We start from the raw sequence: 27,105 nt of genomic DNA on the forward strand, positions 1-27,105 counted from the left end.
TTCACGCAAGATTTGAATTTTGCGCCATTTGTGCGGTGAAGTGTTGCTAATGAGAAAACAATGACAGCGTGACAGCTGACAGTTTAGGGTTATCAAAAATGCAGCGCTACACGAAAGAACAACGTGCTTTCATTATTCAGCAATATTTATAACTTTAAAAGGAAAACCTGTGTTTTCTATTAAAATTATTTCTTGCGTGAATTTTGGGACACCCATTTTAAATTATTCGAGGCACGAAAACTACCCTTTAAGCATCCCGAATGATCAATTTCTTAACGTTTCTCGTTCCCTTTATTCCTATTTAAATTTTCTTCTCTCGTTTCTTCGTCTACCGGTCACTTGATCGATCATGCCAGGTTAATTAGGGCCGAGTGCTGATGGAATGTTAAACAGAACGGACCTGCTTTCCGATTTTTCCCCTCAGCTGATCGACTTTCGCGACAGTTTGATTACGTTCCCTCTGTGAGCTCGTTGCTTTGAGTTATTGCAATCATTCGGGGTCTTTTATTTTCCCGGAGATGCTGAATGTGGCAGTCGAAAAACAATTTAAGTTGGTCCGAGCTTCGAAGTTCGCGGGCTGTCATAAACATGCGAAATCGCGCGGTTCTTTTTCGAAGAAATGGCGCGCCCTGAGTCGTATAGGGAAAAGGACACCTACTGATATTTCGAAGATCGATGATTAAATAGAGCGGTAAAAATAAATAAATAAAGAATGCAACAAAAGGATGGTGTATTTGCCGAATCGATTAACCCCGCAAAAGAAAAAATTGGAAATTCTATGGTCATCATTGATACGTAGCAAGCGTTTAATGATAGACAACCATAATCGATATTAGTACACAGCGAGGATTCAAAGATGGACTATAGTCGTCACTATGCAGCGAGGATTCAATGATGGACTATAGTTGTCGTCACTATGCAGCGAGGATCCAATGATGGACTATAGTCATCGTTAATACACGATGAGAAATGGACGATAGACTATGGGTGTTGTCACTATAGTCGTCGTTAATTCACGATGAGTATTTAACGATAGACTATAATCATCGTTATACACGATGGACAATAGTTATCGTTAATACAAGATGAGCTTTTAACGATAGACTATAGTCGTTGTCACTATACAGCAAGGGTTCAATGATAAACTATAGTCATCGTTAATACACGATGAGAAATTAACGATAGACTATGGTCGTTATCACTATAGTCGTCGTTAATTCACGATAAGCATTTAACGATAGACTATAATCATCGTTAATACACAGTAAGCTTTTAACGATAGACTATAGTCGTTGTCACTATACAGCAAGGGTTCAATGATAAACTATAGTCATCGTTAATACACGATGAGAAATTAACGATAGACTATGGTCGTTACCACTATAGTCGTCGTTAATTTACGATAAGCATTTAACGATAGACTATAATCATCGTTAATACACAGTGAGCTTTTAACGATAGACTATAATCGTTGTCACTACACAGCGAGTGTTCAATGAAAAACGTAATAACGTAATATACGCAACAATAAAATATTAACTAATGAAGTATAGAATACCACGCTAATTTACATTACAAATTTTATATAATAGTCCACAATTGATTCGTTTGCTCATCATTTCCCTGAAAAACGATCCTAATCTAACAGCAAAATACATAAATAAAAAAGTATCGACTTTTACGATACTCGCGAAAATATTTTAAAGACCATAATTTTTTCCGACATTTTCACCAACAGCATCGTATACCATAAACCTTCGCCTATGAAATCGCGTTTCATTTATAGTCACACGATTTCTTTTTACCAAGATATACCGCTGCAAAGTTACTCGAGGGACACAGGAGACCGCAGAGTGCACCGCCATTTTGTCGCGCAGAGTAATCGAAAATATGAATCACGATGAGAACATCGGAGGGTCATTCGTCTTCCGTATTTACAAACCGCGGATGGCCGATGTAATAAGAGGATTAAACCGGGATATACTATACGGGAAGACGCGATTACCGCGTTAAGGGAAATGCAGAGTCAGCGGGGAAGCGCATAAGAGAAAGTCCAACTCGACCATCGTTCGACATACTTATCGGTTAATTAAGTCCGAGTTACTTAAGAAAATTGCAATGGACGAATTTATTGGCGCGTGACGAGCCGCCGTAACCCGATCGTAGCACGGTAATCGAAAAGCTAACAAACCTCGACGACGATTGTTGAATTAATGACTAATGGGTAACTCGAGTATGGAGGTTATCCTTTTGGGAACGCGATTCACGGCTGACTCGTTCCCCCAGTCTGTTTGCACAGTCGTCTATGGAACGATTGTACCTGGCCGCTCTTTACAGCTGTTTTCGAACGAGAAGTCGTTTGCGATGGGTGAAGCGTAGGCTACTTTGAGTCACCCTTTGTGTGCAATTAGGTCTCCGCGGGGACTCTCGATGAGTGATTGATTAGTTGGCACAGTTATACGAGCCCTTACTGCGTTTTTCCGTCGATTAAGGCTCTACGCCTTTCTCGCTAACGCATGGTTAATGCCGGTGCCGTAATGTCGCGGGATACCGCTGGAACTGCAGCGCGCGACAAAATGGCGGCGCAGTGCGCGATCTGCCGTTCCTCGGCTAACTTCAAAGCGCTGTATCTTCGGGGCAAAAAATCGTATCGCTATAAATCGAAATTGACTTTGCAGTGGAAGGTTGGTACTATATGGCACAGTCGGTAGGAACGTTGAAAAAAAATTATTGTTTTTCGGAATATTTTTACAGAGCTATGTGATGTTTGTATTCGACATTGATATAAAAGAAGATTGGAAATTGAAAAGTGCGCTGTTATTTTGGCGCGTGCTTTAGAACGCGCACACTCGTCGATTCTTTTGTGCGAAATCCTATTTTCGAGGGAATACACATTGTAAATTGATAGGTCAGCACGTGTGTTGAAGCTTGGTGCAGTAAATGACATTAGGGGGTGCGTTAAGTGCTTGCGGCTCTTTGATGGAAAGCAATGCGGCATACGCTAGGCAATTACTGCGATCACCGAGGTAACTTGTTTGGAAGCAAGTTAATAATGACAATAACAAACTCCCGATATGTGAAAATAAAAGATTGTACTTTAATCGAGTAGACTTCTAATTTTCTAGTCTATGTAATATAATAGAACAGAAATTTTTGGTCACGAATGACATACTCACTAAAAATGGATTTTATATAACCCTTAACCTTTTCACAAGTATGGTCGTTGTGACAATATAACACATGAAATAAGAAGAAAATTCCAAAATTGTGTCACTAAAGTTAGAAAATAACCCTACGATATATTTATCGCAGATACGAACCGTGGTGGCGCTAGTGAGTTAGCACTAGAAATACCAATCCAGTCAAAATGGTCTCGAAATTTTTCTTTGTGCAATTACTAAAAATGAATACCTGCTTTCAAAAGAATTATTATTCACTCCCATTGCGATAGAACTGTAATTAATATATTTACTTATCTTCATCACACCACTAAAATTACTATTACCTATACCCACTATGTTTAGGTACCAATAAAAGATCGAGAACTAGATAGTTCTAGTGTTAAACGAAATCACCTTAAGGTTGATGAAATGCTTGCTCGTGAAAGAGTTAACCTTGCTCTGCGATTTAAGTTCTGCTATCGCGTGTCATGCTCAACAGCGAAGAATAGTACGTAACTGAGACAGAAAGATGTCGACAAACATTAACCACGAGCCTGACCCGTGTTCTCTACGTTGGGCCTCACCTATAAACCACGTGTCTCGTACGACATATTCGTGTTTAGCTCGATGTTCCTACCACGAGTCTCATACGATATCGTAGGTGAAGGTAAGTAGTCATCTCGCAGAGGAACGCCTTCAGGGTCCAACGGGCAAGCTATGCAGCGTTTAAAAGCCGTGCGAATCGCTTGGTCACGGCATTCGCTTTCGTCTAAGTAATCACTGTGCCGAATGGCCGTCGATACGTGGTATGCATATGAAGCGGGAGTAGATCGATACGTCTCCACTGTAAACACAATACCGCGCTTAGAGCCGGCTAGTGACACGTGTTCCGCCAGGGTAAACACGTCTACGCGCGTTCTGCAGATAAATATAATTTACCCCTGCAACCCATATGTTCTTGCTAGCATATTGTTCAAACGAAACCAGCCCTTGGCGCCTACATAGTCCGCTGGAATTATGCAAATCCCCAGACCCGGATAACACGTCGATTAATGGCGACTCTTTCGCACGAACCACATAGTGGATTAGATCTACCCCTCTCATCGAGATTTGGGTTTAGATATAGGTTTGGATTTAAGTAGTTCTTCATTTTTATCGCTGCTTTAATTTAGTTTCTATTTAAGTCCAACTCGCATTCCTTTGTTCTAATTGATCGATAGTCAAATACTCTACTACTTAATAGTAATTTAATAGATTTAAGTTTAGGTCCATCTCCTAATAGAGATTTAGGTTTAAATTACTGACAATACTCAAAATGTTATTTAATTACATTCAAAAATGGACAGGTTATGATCGAAAAACTGGAATTCTTCGTTAAACACAGAAATTTGGAATTTTTTTCTATCCTAAATACAGCTTATGATGAGAAAAAGTTCTCATTGTATTCCACTGTAAAAGTACACTGGATTTCTGGTACAGTCTGATTAAAAAATTCTCGGAAAGCAGAGGGTTAAATGTAGAACGACTATTACGTTGAAAATGGCTCCGTTTTACAATTTTCTTTTTCCCTGTAAAAACGTAATTATTCTCACTTTTTCTTTCTTGGTTACTCTATTTGTGTACTTTTATTTATTTATTTAAATTAATTGGAGCGTGGCGAAAGTTTAAATGCACGTTTAACTTTTTCACTATGGCACTCTTAAAACTGAAAACAATTATGGTAGACCGACGAAAAAAGACCGTTTTGTGGAAAAAAGATACGAGCCTGATTATATGAACTTCGCGTAATTAATTACAGCCTAATGCACAAGTGAAAACAAAGATAACTCTGTGTCGGAGTATACACGTGAAAAACAATATGCACACTTTTATCGAGTTTTCAAAAATTTCATTACCAAAGGCTTCAATTGGGGTTCAACTTTTTGTATTCGAAATAACTTTCCACATTTTGTTTCGTAAAGTTAGTACATGAACCACGTGTATGTTCTTTCTTCGTAACAAGAAGTGCAAAATCAAACCTAACCTAACTTAACCTAACTTTGCCAAATACAACCAAAATATAAGCACGAAATTAATCACGAACGTAATTAGAAAACAGATTAATCTCCATCTTGGCGTGGTGAGAAGATGATTTATAAGATGCATACTACATAACGGGTGTCCCAAAATTCACGCAAGAATTAATTTTGATTGAAAATACGGGTTTTTGATTAAAAATTGTAAATATTGTAAGACACGTTGTTCTTTCGCGTAGATCCATTTTTAATAACCCTGAACTGTCAGCTGTCAAGCTGTCTTTTTCTCGTTGACAACACTTTGCCGCGCAAATGGCGGAAAATTCAAATGTTGCGTGAATTTTAGGACACCCTATATTACAGAGTATACCGCCTTGCGGTGTAACGTTGTTATTCTCCCCAGGTTCGTTATCAACGTTGTATATTATCGCAACTGATGCCAATATCGCAATGCATGTCCTCGGTACAGTGCGCAGCATCAGCTTTGAAAATCTTGGCCCAAGATGACTAAATTCGTCCATACGGTAGTCTATTTATTTCCCTATCTCGATCTACGCTTATTTACTTTCTTATCTGCGTACGACCCTTTAAACGAACACAAATCACCCGGCCATACAGGTCCCTTCGAAATCTCTTCGTTTTACATTCACATCCCTCGTTTTCCGATCTTTCACATAATTAATCTCTCTCTACGTAGAAATTCGCCGAGTTGCACCATCAAGTTCTGCCAAAATTTCGTATTTCTCTGGTTTTCGTATCTATCCACCATCTGCTGCCACGGCCATATGTTACATCCTTTCATTATCCCTTCCGATACCGCTTTACAATTTCTTTTCTGCCATTAAGGTAAACGCGAAGTTAAATTCTGTCGTGCGATACGAGATATTCGTGGAAAGGAATTTTATTATAACCCTTTAGTCCTTTGCGCCCTTAAACTTACCCTTAACCACCCTTAACCCTTAGCGCCCTTCAGTCGCCATTTGATAAAATTTCGAAGCTCGATATTAATTAATACAGCAAAGTTGACCCTTTGCACTCGGCGAATTTTTCGTTACAGGAAAATAGTAATTCGAAGACTTTCTGCCATAAGGTCGGCGATATTTCTAAAACGATAAATAAGAGATCATATGCAAATTAAGATGCAGAATTATTTTATTTCGATATCCCACGCATAGTTGGGTAATTTTAAATATAATATATTAATTAACATTGATCTTTAGAATCTGATTAAATGGCGACTGAGGGTCGCCTCTCGAGTGCAAAGGGTTAATAATATTTAATAATATCGTTAATTTTACCCCAATATTATTATCACTGCATTATTATTATAAAATATATTAACAATATTATTAAAATCATTTCTTCTATACGAAATAACTTCATAAAAGCTCAGTCCTCTAACCCAAGTAAGCTCCAAATCTGGATAAAAATGTGTCAGTACCGACTAGTCCCAAAACCGAGAAACTGAATCGTCTGAACAGTGAACAAAGAATATTTATCGTTGGATCAGTCGTCGTTAATATCGAGAAAGTTAATTAATCCTTCGTGGAAGTATAATAGAATTTCCTTGCATGATTATTATTACGTCTCTCGACGGTAGCACTCCAATGCCTCAAATTCGAGCATCCTCTTCTTGCGTCACCATCTTAGAGTCCCTCCATTCATGTATTTATCCAATTACACGTTCCATTCTCCAACAACGTCGTCGCGACGCACACTAAGCTGGCGTACACCCAACGACATTCCTTTTTTCACCCTGCTGTCCAAAAAGGAGCCGTATAACCCAGATACACGAGTGCCAGTCGCAAAAGGCGGGAACAAGCGGAGCGGATGCGGAAAGAGGAATCGCGCCGCTTAAAACAGAACCTGTTTCCTTTGTTCCCCCGTCTCTCTTTCCACCTCCTTTTTCCACTCTCTATTCGGTCGTGTCGTGGTGCCTTGATAAAATTGGATAGTGGCGCATAAGGGATGGAAAAGAGATACAGAAAAATCCCAATTTTTTCATAGGTACAGTGATACTAATTCTGCGAAAAATCCCAGAGGTTCCCCAGAGATTCCCCAGAGATTCCCCAGAGGCAACTTCCTTCTCCAGTTGCGAGCAAATTTTGGACGAAACTGAGACGATGATGGATATAATTATATTTTATTTCCTGTAGAATTTCCTGGTTCGATCAGTCGTGGAAGCTCTCGTCTACGAGTTACTGGATATTTGTTCAATGAAAATTTAAGGAATGTTAAAGAAGATTCGCGATCACGTAGCTGAGGAAGTCTGGAAGAAAATTAGTAGAACAAAACTTTACACTTGTCGGGGATAACGATCCTAAGTACACTTTGGAAATTTGTAAAAACCCTTTAAACGAGAAGTTGTTGGAAGATAATGAAGTACAGGTTATGGTATGATCCTCACAATTAGCTGATCTCAACCTGGTTAAAAAATTGTGGAATTTATTCGACGCAAAACTTGGAAAACTTGCTCAATATTCAAAGAATGCTGATGCAAGGAGTTACGAAAAGCTTGGAGAAATTACTCCAAGAATATTTTACATGCAATTTTTATAATACATTTTCCACTTTGCATATATATAAAGTATGTTATACATTACATAAATAATATAGAATCATTTCGTAGTATATATAACTTCCCATATCGTAACACGAACTACCAACCTAATGACTAACCGAATATGCTAAGCGCGCTAAATAAAAAGGGTAATAATTACAGTGGTATGACGAAGACAAATACCCACGTACAATCACGATCCTATCTGCATAAAACTGAACGTTAATTTCGATAGCAGCTGCATGCTTTTAGTAACTGCAAAAATAAAAAGTCAAACAAGTCACTTCAAGACGTTTAATGGAGCAAGTGATAATTCATCTAAATATCCGACAACTTACGAAGAAGAATACACATAACAATTGTTGGGCCAGTTTCGTTAAATAAAATAGTCTACATGAATAATTAGCGAGACACTATACTTTTCCTGTAATATTCCATTTATGATAATTTACAGAAATTTATTAAAATCGTCTCATCATTCAAAATCTAACACGTTCTTTATCCACAGACTCTAGTAGTGACCTCTGTCAATTCGTTTGCCAAATGTTCGAAACCGATTTCACCGATTATGCTCGAACCAATTATTTTGGACATTTAATTGGCTGCTCGAAACGACAATGACCCCGTTTTATCGGCTTATGTAATCGTCGATGACGAGACGATGTCATCCTCGCTGGTATCGCGATACTGTTGACGTCAAACGACTGATTAAGGTTACGTTGGTAAACAACCGTACAAACACGATCGTCAGGTATGATGGCTGCCGATAAGAACTTGTCCCAGCAAGCCGGTAATAAAATTTTCGCACGCTAGATTTTGACGCTTTTATGGAGAAGACAATGACGTCACGATTCAATGATTTGTTTGCTGAGCGATTTGTCGAACGACCGGATGTCATAAAAGCCTGGCGGGTACTACTGCAAAAAGTGAGATCACAGCAAAAACCAATGAGTCATACCAGCGAGCAGATTCCTGTTAAGTTAACGATTAGCGATTTTACCTGAACCACCAAGTTCCCAGACGTTCGATGATCCAACGAATGGTCTCGTTCACGGTCTAACTTTGACGAGCTATCTCGACCCCGTGTTCCTACAGCTGCGTTATGTAATCCAGCGTGGAGCAGGGACGAAACTTCAACGACTTCGAACACGGAAATTGTCCCTTAACTCGTGGACTGATCGAATCTAAAGATGTAATCGTACCCGTGTTCACGTTAGATTAATTTGTTGTGAAATTGCACGCTTAACGTCAGAAGCGTCCAATCAACGTTAAATCTACCGCCATTTTTGCCAGCGTCATTGACAAAAGGACTAACACAGCCTTCCTACCTACCAGCGATTATTTCATACAGCTAGTGTCTTCTATGCTTCTATACTTTAACACTTTGCTTGAAGGTAAATACTTCAACCTTTTGATACGTTGACTGCTGCGTTCGTCATTCGTGACCGGAATTTATTTTCTCGGTGAGGTTATGGTAGTCGTCAATGTCCATTTGTGAAACAATATAAATATCGTCAACTAAAAAATGATTGGTTTACTCTACTATAACAGTAATCGACGATTAAAGATTCGAATATAGACATGATACATTACGTAAATTAAATAATATCTACGATATATTACAATAATAACAACATCGTGGTTACCTGGAAGTATCGTGAGAAACTTCAATATATGAAGCGAAAAATCAGTGTTCGTTTCAGAACTTTCCCATTGGAAATTGAAAATTTTCTTTTCCATCGAATCACAGCCGCATACTCAGAAGGTTATACTCCGGTTAAAACAATAAATAGCTGCACCGCGATAGACGCGGTGAAGATTACGCGGTAAACGTTTCTCCGATTACTTCTTCCCCACGCAGTGCGCGCGCAGCCGCGTGAGTGCATACAGAGCCACGCGTTGCAGAGAGCGGAAGCTTTCTCCGCCAAAATATTCGTATCGCAGCGACGGGCAACAGTGACGGCATTAGCACCGACGGCTCGTCGCGAGATTTCATATGAAAGCAGCTAGGTCCGCGCAGGCTAACGGCGAAACTCGGAAACCGATCGACACACTTTTTCCCGTCGGACGATTTACGAGGGCCCGATGCCTCAGCATCACGCATCGCGACGGATAAACGCGACTGTTTTATCGATCGGGCGCGCGCGACACGCCGTCGACCGACGAAAAGCAACAAGGGGAAAAGAGAAAGAAAGAAAAGAGGGAAAATAGAGAAAAGGAAAGAGAAAGGGAAAAAATTCTCTCTGTTTCCTTTGAAACGATCGTCGGTCGTTCCTATTCCCCGCGGATCGCTCTTTCCGCCACTGAGCTACCCCATTAACCTAAAAATATTGCCGGCGACCACCAAGCTGAATTACTAATATCATAAAGTGTACCTCCGCGCACGTAACGACGCGGTGTTACGTAATTTCCACGTGCGCCACGATACGCCCGATAAATCCATAAACTGACAACGAACAAAGGAGTATCCGTTGCATTTCTCCTCTCGCTTCCTTTATCGAAGGCTGCCGATTAATCCGCTTTTCGCGAAATATTCAATGGCACGATTCGACGTCAATTTTATGTCATGATATATATATATATATACACACACAGGAATCAAGGTTTGACGGGTTTTATTGCCACCTATTTGGAACGGCGTGAATTCGCGATAAGGAACGTACATACGAGAGATAGAACCCTGGCTGTTTGCTGATTCTTTGAATTTGGTGTTTGCCACCAAGGTATAACTGGTACTACCATTTCCTTTTACTTTCTAATTCTCAGTAAGAATTATAAGGAATTATAGGTAAATAAGAAAGAGTATTACGCTATCATGAGAACTAATTTATATTACACAAATTAACTATAAATGGGGGGGGGGGTATTCTAGTATAACTATAAATTAACTATGAATTAAGGGTCAAAATATCGCCTAAAAAACTGATCTGTAGACTAGAATACGGCCTTAATTATTTAGGGTAAATTTCCATGGTACTATCATTGGTACTACGAAGAAGACGCTTTGTCTAGACGAATCTAGATGGCGCACTCGAGTTACGCGTGAAACTGAGAACGTTTATAAGACCAAAATGCTTTGTAAAAACAGTGGATAAGGTTTTAAAAATGGCATCACGCAAAGAGAAACCGAGATACATAGTCTCGTTGATACCGAAACTGAAATTTATTTCGTTTCCCAGGACTGAATACCATTTCTAATTAAAACTAGCCTTGTCTAGTTGAAGTTTTCGCGGAGAAATAGTTATATCACCCTGTTACCACGATTCCACCAGGTCTGATCCGACTATCGAGACCTATCGAGACCTACTATTGCTTCGTTGCAAACTTATGCAATTAGATCACGTTTCCATGAACTCGTAACTATGACGGGTATTTTCCTCGGCATCGTGGACGAAAGAAGAATGACCGACGTTACGAGTGAAGTATGGGGGATAATTATAATCGACCACGTAATGGTAGAGGCGAGTATGCTGGATTACGATTAGCTCAACGATCAAAGTAACCCTGCGTGGAATGGTCTACTTGCGTTAGCTCCATTTTGATTCTCCCTATAAATAAGTTACCAACTCGGTTCGTCTGTACAATCTTCGATTCGTGACGTCAGGAACGTCATGGAATGATATTTTCGTGCAGGAAAAAGAAGCCCGATGCCATTGTAAACGACCAAATTGCGTCGTTGTCTGCCAGTAACGCAGCTCCCTCCGCTTCGTTCAGCTACGATTCGTCCGAGGATATTTTCCTTCTAAAAGTAAACGGTGAACAAACAACTATTTACTCTCACTGACGAGAGAAGAGTCAAGAAACGGAGCTATCATTCAAGAATCTTTGTATCTTCCTCATCTTCCGAGATACGTATATTAAAATTGAAAGCAGGACCAGGGGGTAACTTGGTTTCTACCTCAAAGTATATCTTAAAAAGAAATTAGTAAATAAAACGATATGGTTATGAATCAAATTTGATTTTATAGAGAAAGGTTCGTACTATACTAGAAAAATCACTATATTTGCATGAAAATCTCCCAATTTGTATTAATTTGTTTATCTCCCAAACCTAATACGGTAAGTAATCTTTGTTCCTTAACTTTGGTTAGTATGTCTGTTGGAAAAAATTAAAAATCTGTTGGAAAAAACGATATTGAAGTGTACAATTCAAGCTATTAATCTGAATATACACTATTATAACAAATTTACTGCTAATCATGCTATGTTGATATTAAATTAATCGTAATGGAAGATAAAAGTGATGGCGGACGAACGTGAATGAATCGCATTTATGTAGGTTCTAAGAGCAAGGAATATCTTACACAGACGTAGGATTCTATAGTCTTCATCGGCATGCTTTTATCTTGTTAGTGGTGTATAGAAATATTTATCGAAACTCAATTGGTCTTTGCTCTTTGTATACGCAACATGGTTATATATTATTCTAGGAAAGAGCGGCATGCTGCAAATAAAAATGAGTAATTTGCTTTGCCAGTGGTTCAGGTACACCAATGGTATACCACATGCACTATGAATAAACGCTGTTTACATGATACGTAGTACCGGTGGTTAAATAGCACGAACGTGGACACGCAAAAAGCGCGGGTAATTTAAACCGTTTACGCGTCTAATAACGAATGATTCGTCGTATTTTATGCTACTATAATCGTTATTATTTTGTGTCATTCGTGATTCACAAGTCACACACTTCTCCGCGAGGCGAGATGCGAGGAACTGTAATCCGCTTATTTGTTCTCATGTATTTACACATGGAAGCTTTCCTTATAAATAACGATGCTGATTCAGAACGTAATAACTTGGACTTTGCGTTTCACCTACCAACCTCGAGTAGCAATGTAAATGAGCCCTTAAAAAATACGAAAAAAGTAAAAGCGATGTCAAAAAGTATCAGGCATTAACACTAAATCCAACATGGTCAAGTGACCGATGAATAGGAAAGAAGCATAAGCTTTAAAAAATCGATTAAGAGGAGACATTAAAAAAATGACTATGAAATGACTGGAAGAAAAATGGCGAAGACGAGTAATTAAGGTGACAACGTTGAACGCGGAATTTGTAATGAAAGTTTGGAAAACCATGATTTACGTCTTGATAAGTTTAGTGTTAAATAATAAATTACCAACACGGTACAGCATAGTTATACAAAAGCTGACCATGAACTATGCGAGTCAATAGATCTCGATCTTCTACATACGTGCAGATGGTATTTATAAAACGCGCTTTCGATATAAATTATACGAATCATACGTTATACTCGCTCCTTACATATTACGCAGCATTTATATACACGCATAAATACGAACTGTAATTTTTCCGTATAATTTTTCATTTTACGCACATCCTGATACGAACGAATGTGTAAAATAAATAAATATATATTTTTCTCGAATAAATGGATAAATTATCTTGTCTAAAAAATTATTTCTCTAACATAACCTAACTTCTTGTTCCAAGTTGTTCGTAACGCGAACCTCACACGTTAAACGACTGTCGTATATTTTACTCATCAATTATCGATAATTTATATTGCTCCTTATATTCCAGGAACTACGTCGTCCATTAGCCGAATGAGGTTCGATTAAATTCATTCTCACAGAAAGGAAAACAAGTTTCAAGAGAAGGTTGGTGCAGATCGAATCGGCTTCGCCGGTGTTAACTCCCTAGAAATAAATTTGGCTGCTCGGCCAACTTCAGAGCGCCACCGTACTCTTATTTTACATCGTTTCTCTGTTCTTAATACCGTCCGCGATTTATTTAGGAAGCGCCTTTTGGCCGCTTTTCAATTACCGATCGCCGAGATCGCTGTCGATCGATCGTAGTTTCTCGTTGAAACTCCAGTCACCGGAAGTTGTCGACCACTGATACCATTCCAGTCGAAGTTCATATTTCGAACGATAAACGCGGCCATTGATATTTTTCTTTAAATACGTTCGATGTATGTATGATTCAAATAGGCACATCGTTAATTAGATTCACGTTTGACAGGAGTTGCACATACATCGGACAAGATAAATAAATAAAGAGAGAGGTTAGGAAGCGATGTTGACATCGCAGACTACGATTCAACTGCACTTGGTATACGTATCGGGTTTCACAATAACGTGTGGTATGTTTCGCTGACTGCAGCGGGAATTTTTAGTTCAAAAATAGGCGCATCTTTTTGGGGGTTAGGTATACCCACTAAGCGCGGGAATAACCGTCATTTTCGAATACACGTTGTCTAAAATATCGATCTTTTAAGTCCAAACTGTTTGTCTTCGTTTATTACGCGATTATATTAACACGAACAAACGAAAATAACGAATAATGATTAAAAAATACACTATACATATATAATTATTAATTTAAAAAAAGATTCGATAGATTTAACAAATAAATCTGTAATAAATTCAAACGCGTGGAAAAAATATTTCCCCTGTCGAAATGACAAGGAAAAGAGGTTAAAATAGAGCACAGAAATTGCTTGGAAAATACGGAGAGCGAAATTTAAGCTAAGGAATTCAATTTTGGTGGACAATCGTTTGGAGGAAGTAGGTGCAGCCAGACAGAACGTTCAACTAACCATAGATAATGTGCTAAGGTCCCATGCGCTCTTGGCCTGCTTTTGGTAGCCCTTCTTGTTCCTTTTACCGGGTCTGCGCAGGCTGGAGAACCATCCTGCGGCTATGGCGACGGCGCTGACATCCCGACGGTTGTCCGCCTGGACGTTGCTGCCGCGAACTTCGTCGAGAGCGTCCACCGACCTGCCGGTGAAAATCATGCTTGGCGCCGTGTCCGCGTCGCCAAACTCCAGAAACCAATGGAATTCGTTGCACTCGGTTCCCTTCACTTCGTCGGGACCGTAATACTTTCAGGAACAACCTAACCACACTTTCTGACACCATGCGCTGCATGCGAAACCGTAGTCGTTCAGTCTCGAGGGTGACATTGACACTCGATTTTATGCTAATGGAACGACACGCGATCAAAAACGACCGCTGGCGTCACGAGTAACCGTGTAACTCTGTCAGAAGAAACTGTTGACGCTCGAGATCGGAGATCCCAACGGTTCAACGACCTCGAATCAAGGATGCGATTTCTTTCCAACTAGTATCCTTCGATCGGTTTACGAACGATATTTCGTCATCGAGAACGCTACACGTGATCGATGAATAAACACGACTAGAATCCCGTTTAGAAATTCCTCGATTTTTCCGTCGATGCAAAATACCCTCGATAAAGTGCCAGTTTAAAGTAGAATGTTTGAATGGTATAAATTTTCAATTATTCCTCACTTCGCACTGTTAAACTCTGGTTTAAATTTGAAACGATAACAGTCACACGAGAGCAGATATTTTTTACGAGTTTCAAAATTTCCCGCGCTTTAGAAACGCTGTCCTACGGTTATTCGATTCTTTCCACAGTCGGTTCTCGACGATAACGACGACGATATCGTAACGGAACGAGCGCAACTTCGCTTGAAAAACGCGATTGTATCGGTTAGCCGGGTCCGTGATACCGCGAAGCAACGAACGACCCGTCTCACGCAGCGACTGACGTCCGACTCACGAGCTAGAGTAAACGGTCGCGCTGGAAACGCGCTGGCGCCTCGTGGTGGACGCAGAGTGAACTCAGCCACGCGTGTGCGAATACAGGCTGATTCTCGCAACTGGGACAGCTTATAGCTTTCTTCTAAATAAAGACGCACAGAAAAATGACATACAAAGATTTAGATTAGATCATTCAATAAACTGTTGTTCATATATACAAAAATATACGAATGTGATATAAATAACTCGACTTTTCTTGGTACTAATATAAACGATAGAATATGATATATTAAAAATTTTAAATGCGTTCTAACGACTAGGTACTCGGTAAATATAGCGTGGTGATGTGCAAACATTTGAATCCCAATGAACAATATCGAGCTTTGTCTTCTTTTAAGTACCGCGAAATGTTTATTTCTTTAATTATTCAGAAACTTTTAAGAACGGTTTAATTAGAAATTACTTTACTCTTGGCCGACATAAAAATGCAGGTTGCACGATGGAAGTAAAAAAATGAACGCGGTTGCATCTTGTGCCGGTGCACCTGCAGAGAAAATAAAACCGATGTAACCGGAATTTTTCTGAATCTACCAACGTTTTCGTCCTTTTTTGCGCGCCGTTTTTTCCCCACATCGTGAAAATGAAGTACGAACCGCCCCAATTGCAAGGATCAACCTGTACATAATACCACATTTGCGTTAGTTCTCGTGTGAGGTCAACCGATCTCGCTCTTTATGGGCGAAGTACGGTTTAAAATGTACTGAACGCGCGCGCTACAGAAAGTTCCCAATTGCACCGTGCAATTCCTAGACAGTTTCCGAGGGACTTCAAAAACGCAATTTCGGTAATTTTATTTCGAATAACCGCAGTTGCAGCGCGAGACACTTAACTAATACCAAACCTAACCTCCTTTCAGCAGGGTCAATATTTGCGGAACGGTAGGTATTTTTCCCGCTGAGCTGCATGCTCCATATTTAATTACGATCCGTTCGCATAAATTGAAAAGGCGTGTCGAAACCGCCTAAAAAAAAAAAAACAAAAATTTTCTCTCTGTATTAAAGGAAAGCTATATCTTTCGAGCGTTCGCTGAATACGCCAATCGTAATCGACTAAAATTGAAAGTCGTGCCAGAGATATTCGATTCGAACATACACGTAGCAAGTGGACACTTCAGCGCGCATACTTGCCGAGGATCGTGAAAAGAATGCTTCCGAGAATGGGACAGGCTGAAATTTCGCCGACTGCTTATCAATTGGCGGCGCTGGAGTGTCGCGAAGGGCGTTGACAGGCCACGGTTCAATGTGACCGACGTTTTATCTGCTCGTCTACACTCCTTCGACAAGTCATTTCATCTAACTTCGACGTTACTTAGGCTGCCACGCTATATCACGTGTAGTTCCTGGACGGATGAAACTATTTGAAGCGATTGCCGTCCTGTCGATCGGAATTGCGCCTTAATTGAACAATTAGAATTCTCAGGATGAGAAAAATGACAATTTAATGAAGAATATTCGCTACTTACTTTGGTTACTTAAAGATGATGTAACATAAAGATCACAGTCGATATGGCAGGAAACGCATTGATCTATTTTATAACCTAATTATTCCAACGATAAACAGGACTTGCAATTTTTCTCTCACTATTATCAAATTTGATACTTAATTACGTACATACCGAACGAAGTACGTCAAAGACGCGGATAAAAACTTCGAATTACATAACAGCAAGATTCTTTCGAACGTAGGTTATCATTTTAGCAATTACAACCGTTGGTTCAAGGGTCGGTAATAATTCGCGAACACTACGAAAATTGTTAGATAGAACTCACACGGATTTCGTTCAATGCTATCTATCTTAACGGAAGAATAACGAAAGTGTATGCTGATATAATTGAGTAACGTACTTTTCCAGTAGTTAAGAGTCAAATAGTTGGTCGATTAATCAGCGTGTATTGGCGAAATTACACGGAAATTTGAGCGTGTAGATCGAATAAAACCAATAGTGGCGCCGTCAGCGGAATTACAATGTAAACACCGGGACACTGCGTATTTCACCGTTTCTCGAATGCTTATCCCGTTCGTAAATAACGACGTCACTCTACTCTAATTCGGTTTCCACTTTTACACGGCTGATAAATATCGTCGTAGAATAAAACAGGGAGAGGAAGGATCATTGGTCGATTCGCTGACTACGAAATCTGCTCGTAGAAAAGAATTGAATTCCTTCTGCGTGATTCACGACCAGAAGCAAATGGAAGAAACGCTCGACTTTGTTTGCTCTCTTCTTTATCGGCTGACGATTCCCCCTTGCGCAGCGGAGACGAAAAATCGAACGAGAAATAAATTACGTGTCCGATCAGACATCATACGTAGCGAACACGCGTTTGTCTGTATTTTTGATGGTATCTTCTGGTAACGATCGGTTAGCCATTCGACCACCGGGTTTAAATGCGATTCAACAACGTGTCGGCGATGCACCTGCTACAGCTGCATCGCGAACAGCACGATTAACCGGGCGTGCACGCGTTTATCGCGTGACGGTTACGTAGATGCGTGCGCACACACCCCTCACGAAAGTTGTTCCGATTTGTTTTGCTCTTCGCGCAGTAGACGAAGTTCGCTTCGAATATTTCCTTTTACAAATTGCACGCGTGGATTGCACGAGATAGGAAAATATAACGAATGGGATGTTTGTTTCTCTGGCTCCTGCTAGACGGTTTTCAGGTATCGATTGTAACACCATATAGACTGGAATAATGAAAATATACGGCATGTCTCGAAATAAGGTACTCGTATTATACGATCGTTATTTACAGCGTGATACTTTTTCATTTGTACACAAATGAAAGTATCGAAAAAATTCAATTAAACATAGGCAGCAAAACGTGAAACGTGGAGAGAAATAAATAAAAGACCTGTTATCCGACATGGGGCTCGAATAAAACGAGGAATATTTTTATTCCTATTGATCTCGATACACGTTTTTTACCCACCAATCCCGGGCACAACCACGAAGCTACAATGGAAAGAATCCCAAACAAAGACACAAAGTGAAAGGGTTCGAGATAAATAAAAGAACGTCCAAAACGAGGGTGATTCGAATGGTAAAGGCGATTACCATTCCGCTGGCAAGCTTCCCAGTTACGCCAAAACCGTGAACGCAGTCTAGCCAACGGAAAGCAACAAGACAAACGAATCCACTTTCTCAATAAAATCATTCGACCACACGCACGCGTTACGGCGCTAATGACCCATTAACAAGCGACTTCACGGGTTTAAATAATTCCACGAAAACACGCTACGCGGCGCTCGGTGTCGTTGCACGACGAAAATCCATGCATAAGTGTAATGAATTTCGCTCTTTCAGCCCCAGGGAATGCCATATGCCAGCGGACGATTTATGTTCGTTGTTACCAGCGTTCCACCACGAACCCGACACAGTTTCGACGTCCAGATACAACATCATCCGATTTTCTAGGCTGGTGGAAAATTATTTAGATAAATCACTGACTACGTTCTATCGGATAAAACATCGTTCGTACAATCCGACGTAAAAATTTACATGTACGACTCTTTAATTATTTTCACAATCGAATGGACGGAAACATGGAAAGATAAAAGCTTGGAAGCTTGATTCGGATCGCATGAAGTATACCTTATCCTTGCTTCGGGCTTTACATACAGGGTGTCCGCGCTATTATCAGCTTTTTTCGAAAATTATTGGGATTAGGAAAAATGACAGAGGAGAAAATTTTACAGTTTTTCATGATCAATAAGCCAGTGCATACCAACTTTACGTTTTCCCATTATTTTTCGAGATACGAAGGTGACTTTCAATTTCTTCAATAGAATATCATATATCTTTTTACATCGTGTTAAAACGCGTGTCAAAACGAGTTCGAACATGCGGTATAGCATGATATTCAAGGTCGTACAAGGTCATAAATTAAATATAAAAGATATAAAAAATGATCTATGGTAAATTGATCCACTGCATCAATTTAATGCTTTAATTTAAAACTTCGCTGTATAGCGAAGGCTACTATACGCGTGCAAGGATACGTCCTATGATTCACATTATCCATTAACGTTACTACGAAGCACATCTACTAGCTATTGCAGTGATACATTAATTTCCTTCATAGGTGCTCATCATTGTCATTTAGCAATTTATTTATTTTTAAGCTACCGGGTTAAATGGTCATAAGATGAAATTGATCTGCCAAACTGGCACAAGAATTTGATAAATATATCGATAAAAATACGAAACAAATTTTCTGTATATTTTTAAACTTCGTTGATTTTTTTTATCATAGTTCCTACTCTTTTCTTACCCTCTTTTTATCACAAGATTCACCAAGTTCCACCTTTGAACAACCTTCGTATACGAACCATACTTGCACCATGCTTGCACCATCGCGCAATACAATTCCTCGGAAGTAATCATATCGTCGTCATCGTCCAGCTATTCAATTCACAGGTAAAAATAGCTAGCTTTGATTGCAATCACGTCTGATCCTACAGATCCACTCTGACGGTAACGTAATTTCGCGTACAACCTCGTTAACCGAGCTACGACGATTCTTGCCACGATATTTTCATTTTCTTCTAGTATTTAGAATTTTAAAAAATGCTTCATCAGAGGCGTAACGCGACTGTTAAGAGTGGCGAACAGTTTCGAAAATTTTTTCGAAAGGCGCAGCTGTACAAAATAGGAACAAGTATCAAGCAAAATTTCATGGTTATTTAGAAGAAAATCGAAAGTCGCGACTTTCCAGGGGCGGGCAAAGTCGAGGGAAAGTTTTCGAAACTCCGATGCGCACGCACGAGCGGAGAAAATGGAAAGAATCGAACGTGAGATGAGTCAGAGATACCGCAGGTAAAAAAGAGCTCCTTTTTTCCTACACGTTACTATTCGTCGCAACTAATAAAATCGCGGGAGTCGTTTCGAGGCCCACTGACCCGATTCTTGTTGCTCGCTTTTCATATTTTCCGTGACCAAGTCGCGTGCGAATTAAACTTTCTACGTTTCTATGCGAATCGACCGACGAAGAACGCTGAAATCAACAGGTCTACTAACATGATTTCGAAAGAAACGCAAATTATAAACGGTTATTTTCGAGCTGACACGTTTATGCTCGTTCGCGATCGACTGGTATTGTAGATGGATAGAGTTCGTATTAGAAAACAGGTGGGAAAAAGAAAGAAACAATAAATAACATATTTTTAAAAATGTAGATACGTTACGATGTATTGTAATTATCGACAGGACTGTAGACTGCCGCCATTCTCCTTCGCGCAGAAATGGCGGGCAACGGTTCTATTTGCATCGCTAGAGCAATAAGCAACCTCGAGAACGACCTCAAAGTTAAGCAAATGTTTACGATTTATTCGCTCGCTGCCTCAGTTCCAGATGACTTCGATTCCCAATGTGATCACTCTTGATTGACTCTTACGTCGTGCTCGTCTTTCTGTATCTCTAAAATACTGTGTCGTTACTGTAGCGAGTTACTTATCATCGTTCCCTGAACCGCGGTAGACGATTCGTCCGAAATGAAGTTGCTGCTCAAGGTCGGTAAGCACCTCCCCCTTACATACCGTTTAACTATAACGTCATTCCCTACCTTTTTCCCTGTAGCGTTTAATATAAAACAAGAAAATCTTTTTTCGAAACTTAAAAGGTAAGGTCGCTTTTAACCTTTCCTAGGGTAAAGAATCTCACCTTAAATGTGAATTAATTTCATACCAATTTTAATGCACTCAACGACGCTGTTAATAGAAGTGAAGTTAGTAAACAGAATTAGAATAAAAAAATATTAATCCCCTTTCACCATATCGAGATTAGTATAAAATGTCAATACAGTAGGAACTAAAAATTAAATTGTAGAAACAGTAGTGTACCGTTGAAAGGCGCTGTCAGTATTACAACCACACACACACACACACACACACACATACAAAGAGCATCACGAAATCGTGTATAAACAAGCTTTATCAGAACGAAATTCACCTGTCGAGCTCGTTTGCCACAGCAGAACCAGATAACGGAGCACGAACACCACCAGCAGATCCATCCGCGTCCGCTGCCACGACGAGAGCTTGACGTCATGGATGCCGAGGGTCAGGACCCACGTGGATCAGACGACGGATCGCTAAATCGATTAAATCCATTTAGGAAGACCGACGAACGCGAGTACCACCAGGGAAATACACCGCGCGACTTTACCGACCAGACAAGCCCTTCTTTACTTCCGTCGATCGCGTTTACCCTATTCGCTTTTTCTATCAACTTACGAAACACACTGCAAGATGACGCGCACGCGAAACAAACGAGACTCGAACGATCGAAAACGTTAGAATATCGATTTTCGCCTGCACACTGATTTCTGTAATTGGAACTCAGATGTAATGTAACACGATACGCGACGAGTTGGAAACAGACTGTTTGTTGATAGCTGCAACCTTGTTGCGGTTATAACAGAGCCCCTACGAATGTTATCGCAAGTGAACCATACCTTGATTTACGTTTAATTACATTAAACGGAAAATGAAACCCGTAAACTGTCAATGGTAGTCTCATTGGCATGAAATCTGCACGAGTTTTCGCACGGCCATTTTTTCACTTTCATTACAAAGGTAGGTTATGTACTAAAAGAATGTGTTATACGTAATTTTTGGAACTTTGTGTACACGATGTTTTCAGGTATGTGAATATCCGTGTACGAAGAAATGAATTATCTCTCGCTCACCGGATCCGGGTCATTTTAACCAGCCACATTTTCATTTCTCTTGCTACATACATTTCGGAAACATATTCTAAAAATTTAATAAAAGATATATCCAATGCAAAGCCTTTATACGATATGCACACGTAAGTATAACATAACCTGTATACATGCATAAACTGCGGGTCATTTTGACCCGTATTCGGTAACCGTGTCACTGCATTCTGAAGACCGACCGTTAAATATTATTTTATAGGACCTTACGATTTTATAAAAGCAACAGAATTAAAAAATTATTCATTTATAACGTATAAAAATCCGGGACATAAAAATTTCTCCGTTTTCAAGCATTTAATTTCTATTACGAAATTTGACGTAATAGGTTAGTTTCACTTATGTTAATTTCGCGTCAATTTCGATTTTTACGTTGGAAATAATATAAAAGATAATTATAATTTTGAAGTAATAACGTACGTTTCGGTTATAAAATAAAATATGTGTCAAACTTCGTGAATATTCGCATAAATTAAATTTTTGTGGCATTTTAATTCTAGGAGCCTACTTCTGGGAACTATCGAAGAGTCAATGTTATAAGTCAATATCGTTGACGCTCCTCGACCTCGCAAATATTAAGAAACTCATCCATCAAACTTTTTAATTAGGTCGATCAGAATCAATTACTCGTTTATGAAGACACTGACAACAGATTAATGCCCTACCTGAGATGCTATAGAATCTTTTCTTTTCTCCGATATTTATATCTATGAAAATTATTAAATTACAGTTTATCAATAATAAAGGTAATCGATAATTAATTAATATGAAATTTCTCACTTTACATGTACCGTAATTTATCGCACGTTCTTCTCAGTTCCTGTTTATCAAATGCATTTAAATATAGAACATGTCTCATTTTATACACTTATAATGTACAAAACGTATGAGTAAGCCAGAACTCTATCAACTGTCACGGAAATGTCTTATCATACAGACGACATCCTGGAATGTTTAAGGGTAAATATACACGTGCACGAAGCACCAAAGAGAGATACAAATCGTACAAAATTTTTAAGCAACTGACCACATGGTCAACACAGTTCGACCATGCATTCAATATTTATCATTCAGTGCTTATCGACCTCGAAGCTTCGAATGAAAAAAAGAAATTTAATTCCTTTCCTATAGGATTCTATTACGCCAATTATCAGTATGTCTTGTTTATGTAATTCGAACATAATTATAAAGACTATGATAAATTCGATATTTCAAAGAAATATTTAAGATTTGATATGAAACTGTGCAAAGTTTATTTTATCTGACATGTAAATAATCAAGTCTGAATACGAAATCAAAATATTCCTCAGATGTTTCAATAGTTTCTGAGATACTAATTTAGGAATTAAGACATATCGATTCATTATCTTAGCGGAATATTCCATTTATAATTCACAGTAATTATGTACAGGATAGGTAATAGTTTGATTTATTTAACGATACCTATTCACGATCTGGCTGATCAAACGAACTTGATGATCTGTATACAAAGTCGATTAATATCCTGAACTGAGAATGTGTTTTATGGCTATGAAAAAATGCTGCTTCCAAGCTTAGAAATTTATGAAGAGAGTATGTGGCGCCCCCGTGTTTCATAACAACAAACTATCGCAATCGGTAAAGCAGGAAGCTACAATAGACTTATACTACTATCGGTAATAGTATTGCTATTCCAAAACTTGATAATACCTATTAACAAGTTTACTTTTATTAAAGTATTTTTCACAAAAGGTATATGTATCTACCATATTTTTTACTATTGCAAAAACATTTTGCAAATATTGAAAATGACTAATCTTAACTAAATGTCAAATTTCTAATTTAGATCTGCAAAATTAACACGAAATAATTATTTTTATCCATTTATTATGCGTTTATTCACAGATAAATGTTTCACCTGCAAATAAATTACTTTACGTTATAATTGATGTTTCAAATTGAAGGAACCGACATGTACCGCCATCTAGGAAGGCAGCGGCAGTCATTTCGACGACAATCACAATTACTAATTGAACGGTGCTAATTGCCTTGCACGACCCTTCAAACACCACTTCGTAACTACTTCGTTGCCTTTCCGTGTCCGTTTTACATCTCCACCGAAGACATTGGAACCCGTTTCCCTTCATAATGAGTTTCCCTGGCAAAGCACTCCGCCGTCTACTCAATTTCCTCGCTGTTATACGTCTTCCTCCCTCGAGAAATAACGGTTCGCTTCGCGGTAAGTGCAAGGAAACGTGTAAAAAAAAAAAAAAAAAAAAAAAGTCTATTGTTACCGATAGAGAGAAACAGAAGAAGTGTCAGTAAGACAGACCGAGTAAAACGAGAGAAGCTATCTACACCACAGGTTTCATCTTTATAATGTATACTATGAAGTATCTAGTACTAAAACCGTGTAAGTACTTTTCATCTAAGTTGCTTATTCCCTAAGAATTACCAGCAGTCGATTTTTATACGATTTTGCAATATTGTTGCAAATATATAGCGAAATTATCAATATTTATATATTTAAATATTTAAGTTTTCTTATGAAAGTATAATTTTTCCACAAAATGCTTAACTTTTTATATTTTTCCTTTATCTCGTTGAAACATATAACCAACATTTAACCATTCTACGAAGTTGTGTTATACAAACGTAATTTATTTCGGCAGAGTTGCTTTAATTCATATTCGTGGTATTCGTTATACTTCTATTTTCATTCCCGTTTCTAAAAGCTCCATTGTCAGTATCCAGCCTATTGTCCTTACACAATTTTACTCCCGCAGATTCATTTTTCATCAGGTGAAAACTCCCATGGTAAAGAAGAAATAAATAACCTGCGAGCATTTTTACCCTCGAGAATTGCAATACGCATAAAAATTCAGTAATATCGTATAGAATAAAGACACTATTTCATTTTATTTATCAATATCGAACGTGTCGAGTCAAGTTTCGAAATATCAAATTTGAATCCTCAACTCATCGAATTATAAATACCTATAATCATAACAAGTACTATTACTAAATAAAATATTTTTATCATACGAGTATCAAATATACTGCAAAGAAAAAAAGAAAAATGTTTTACCGACCGATAAGTTGACATTCTTATAAACTTGTTTATAAATTTTATGCTGTTTCTCGTTTCTGATAAATTTCGCAACACGATGAATCATAACTGATAAAAATGCCAAAAATAAAACGAAAGAATTATATAGAGTTGAAAACTTTTCTCGAGTATACCCAGAACAAAGTATCGAGGATTTTCCTGAACGAGGCTAAGGGCGATTCAGAAGCGAGTCGATCCAAAGATCCTCTTTCCATAGATGGACCCGAAGGGGGATAAAAAAAGCACCTGACCAGTCTTTACCCGAGACTCGTCTGCGAACGAGACCCCCGCTCCCTTGAAACCTCTGTCTGCCTCGGAGGACACAATGAGAACACGCTGCGCGCGCGACAACAGCAGGTTGCGCGTGGATTTAAAAGGAGAAATGTACAATGCACGCCGGAGTACAAAACGAACGTCGAAATAGACACGCAGGAACGCGGCGCGCCACTCTATACCGACGCTCGATAAGTAACCACTGCGCCGCCAAACTACCTCTATCGTTAACCTTTGCGGTCCAAGTCATATTCGACTCTTTATCCCCAACTGGTTCACGGACAAGAACCTATTGTGAAACGCTATTCGGAATATTCTATATTCTTCTAAAAGACATCATAGACTGATCAATACGAAGCTTGAAGAAAATGGCGGAGGAGGGAGATGGACCTAAAATATACGATTTTGGATATTTACTAGCTTAGATATAATTGGTCAAATAGGAAAATATGTTAATTACGGTTAACCTTTATCTGAATTACTAAACAAGAAATACTTAACACTTTAACTGCCACATGTCTTTTATATAGTACACTCAGGTGGCCACGATAAAATTTCCATTACTCTTAGGATAAAATGATGAATTAACAAATATGGCAAAAAAGAAAGAACAGAAAAATGGTGGAAATTATTAATGTTTTCTATTCAAAATTCTCTATTTATTTACATTGTCCAAATTTTCGAAAAATAATTAAAATAAAATAAATTTTAAGAATAAGTATCGCCGGACACTGATGACCACCATAACAGTCAATGTGTTAATGTGCTATTACTATATTAGTCTCGAGCATTACTGCGTTGTCATTCTGTCACATACTGTACATTGAATTCTGACTATATATGTGCATCTCTGAATCTTGCAACGGTGTTAACTCTTATCTTACCCTAAACCAATACTGTCATCGTTACGTCATCGACTACTCAATGGCTATAGAGTACTGCAGTGAAGATAGTTGTACCACGGTCTCGCACGTGCGCATGTATAGGCAGATTTCTATGCACAGCATTGACAGTTTCTTTTATTAATATCTCGAAAACTAATAAATACTCGAAGCTCAAATTTTATATTCTGATATTCTATCCTATATAAAAGGATTTCTATATAAAAGGAACGAAGGAAACGGAATTCGAGACCAGCCTAAGCCGACATAGGGCTGCAAAGGATTAGCCCTTTGTAGTGGAAAAGTATTTTTAGATTCCTTATCGGTGGATCGAAGCTGTGGAAGAGAAGAGGAAACCCAAAATTTAAGAATATATAATGAACTACTTGAAATAATAATTTAAACAAAATTAGATTTAAGAAATTATAAAAAATTCTCTAAATAAAAAGATATTTACAACAATGATCAAAATAATAAAATTATTTTTCCACCAAAAATGAAAAATTATTCGAATATTATTTTCTAACGATACAATTGTTTGTTCAACTAAATTGGAGTATTATGCTCCGTATATCGCGGTATTAGTTCGCGAAGAATGAAAGAACCGTTTATGGGAAAAACCATAATCTCGAACATTGAACCCTTAACGGTATAGAACAAGTTTCCCTTTCGTTGCAGAATGAAATGCACAGAAATTACAGCAGTATGAAAATACAGTTATATTCTAGTATAGACTATCGAATATAAACTAATGGAAATTAGGCTTTAACCCATTACACTCGATATGCCATTGTACACCAGTAACAATAGAAATAA

At 38.6% G+C, this 27,105-nt stretch overlaps 1 protein-coding gene across 4 annotated transcripts in view; it reads right to left on the reverse strand.

Moving 5' to 3' along the window:
- Nucleotides 1-27,105, reverse strand: part of step (cytohesin steppke) — a 134,754-nt gene that overhangs the window by 98,645 nt on the left and 9,004 nt on the right. Inside the window, exon 1 of one of the 4 annotated variants that reach the window (XM_017899713.1) lies at nucleotides 14,302-14,964. The exons of 2 other annotated variants lie outside the window; for them this stretch is intronic. In XM_017899713.1, coding sequence (XP_017755202.1) covers nucleotides 14,302-14,499 — 198 coding nt within the window. In that variant the 5' untranslated portion in view covers nucleotides 14,500-14,964. Of the gene's footprint in view, nucleotides 1-8,736; nucleotides 8,781-14,301; nucleotides 14,965-27,105 lie in introns of those variants that run through there. One more of the 4 variants, XM_017899714.1, reaches the window with a different exon arrangement.

Source organism: Eufriesea mexicana, unplaced genomic scaffold, assembly GCF_001483705.2.
Source record: "Eufriesea mexicana isolate 0111107269 unplaced genomic scaffold, ASM148370v2 scaffold925, whole genome shotgun sequence".
Classification (NCBI taxonomy): domain Eukaryota; kingdom Metazoa; phylum Arthropoda; class Insecta; order Hymenoptera; family Apidae; genus Eufriesea; species Eufriesea mexicana.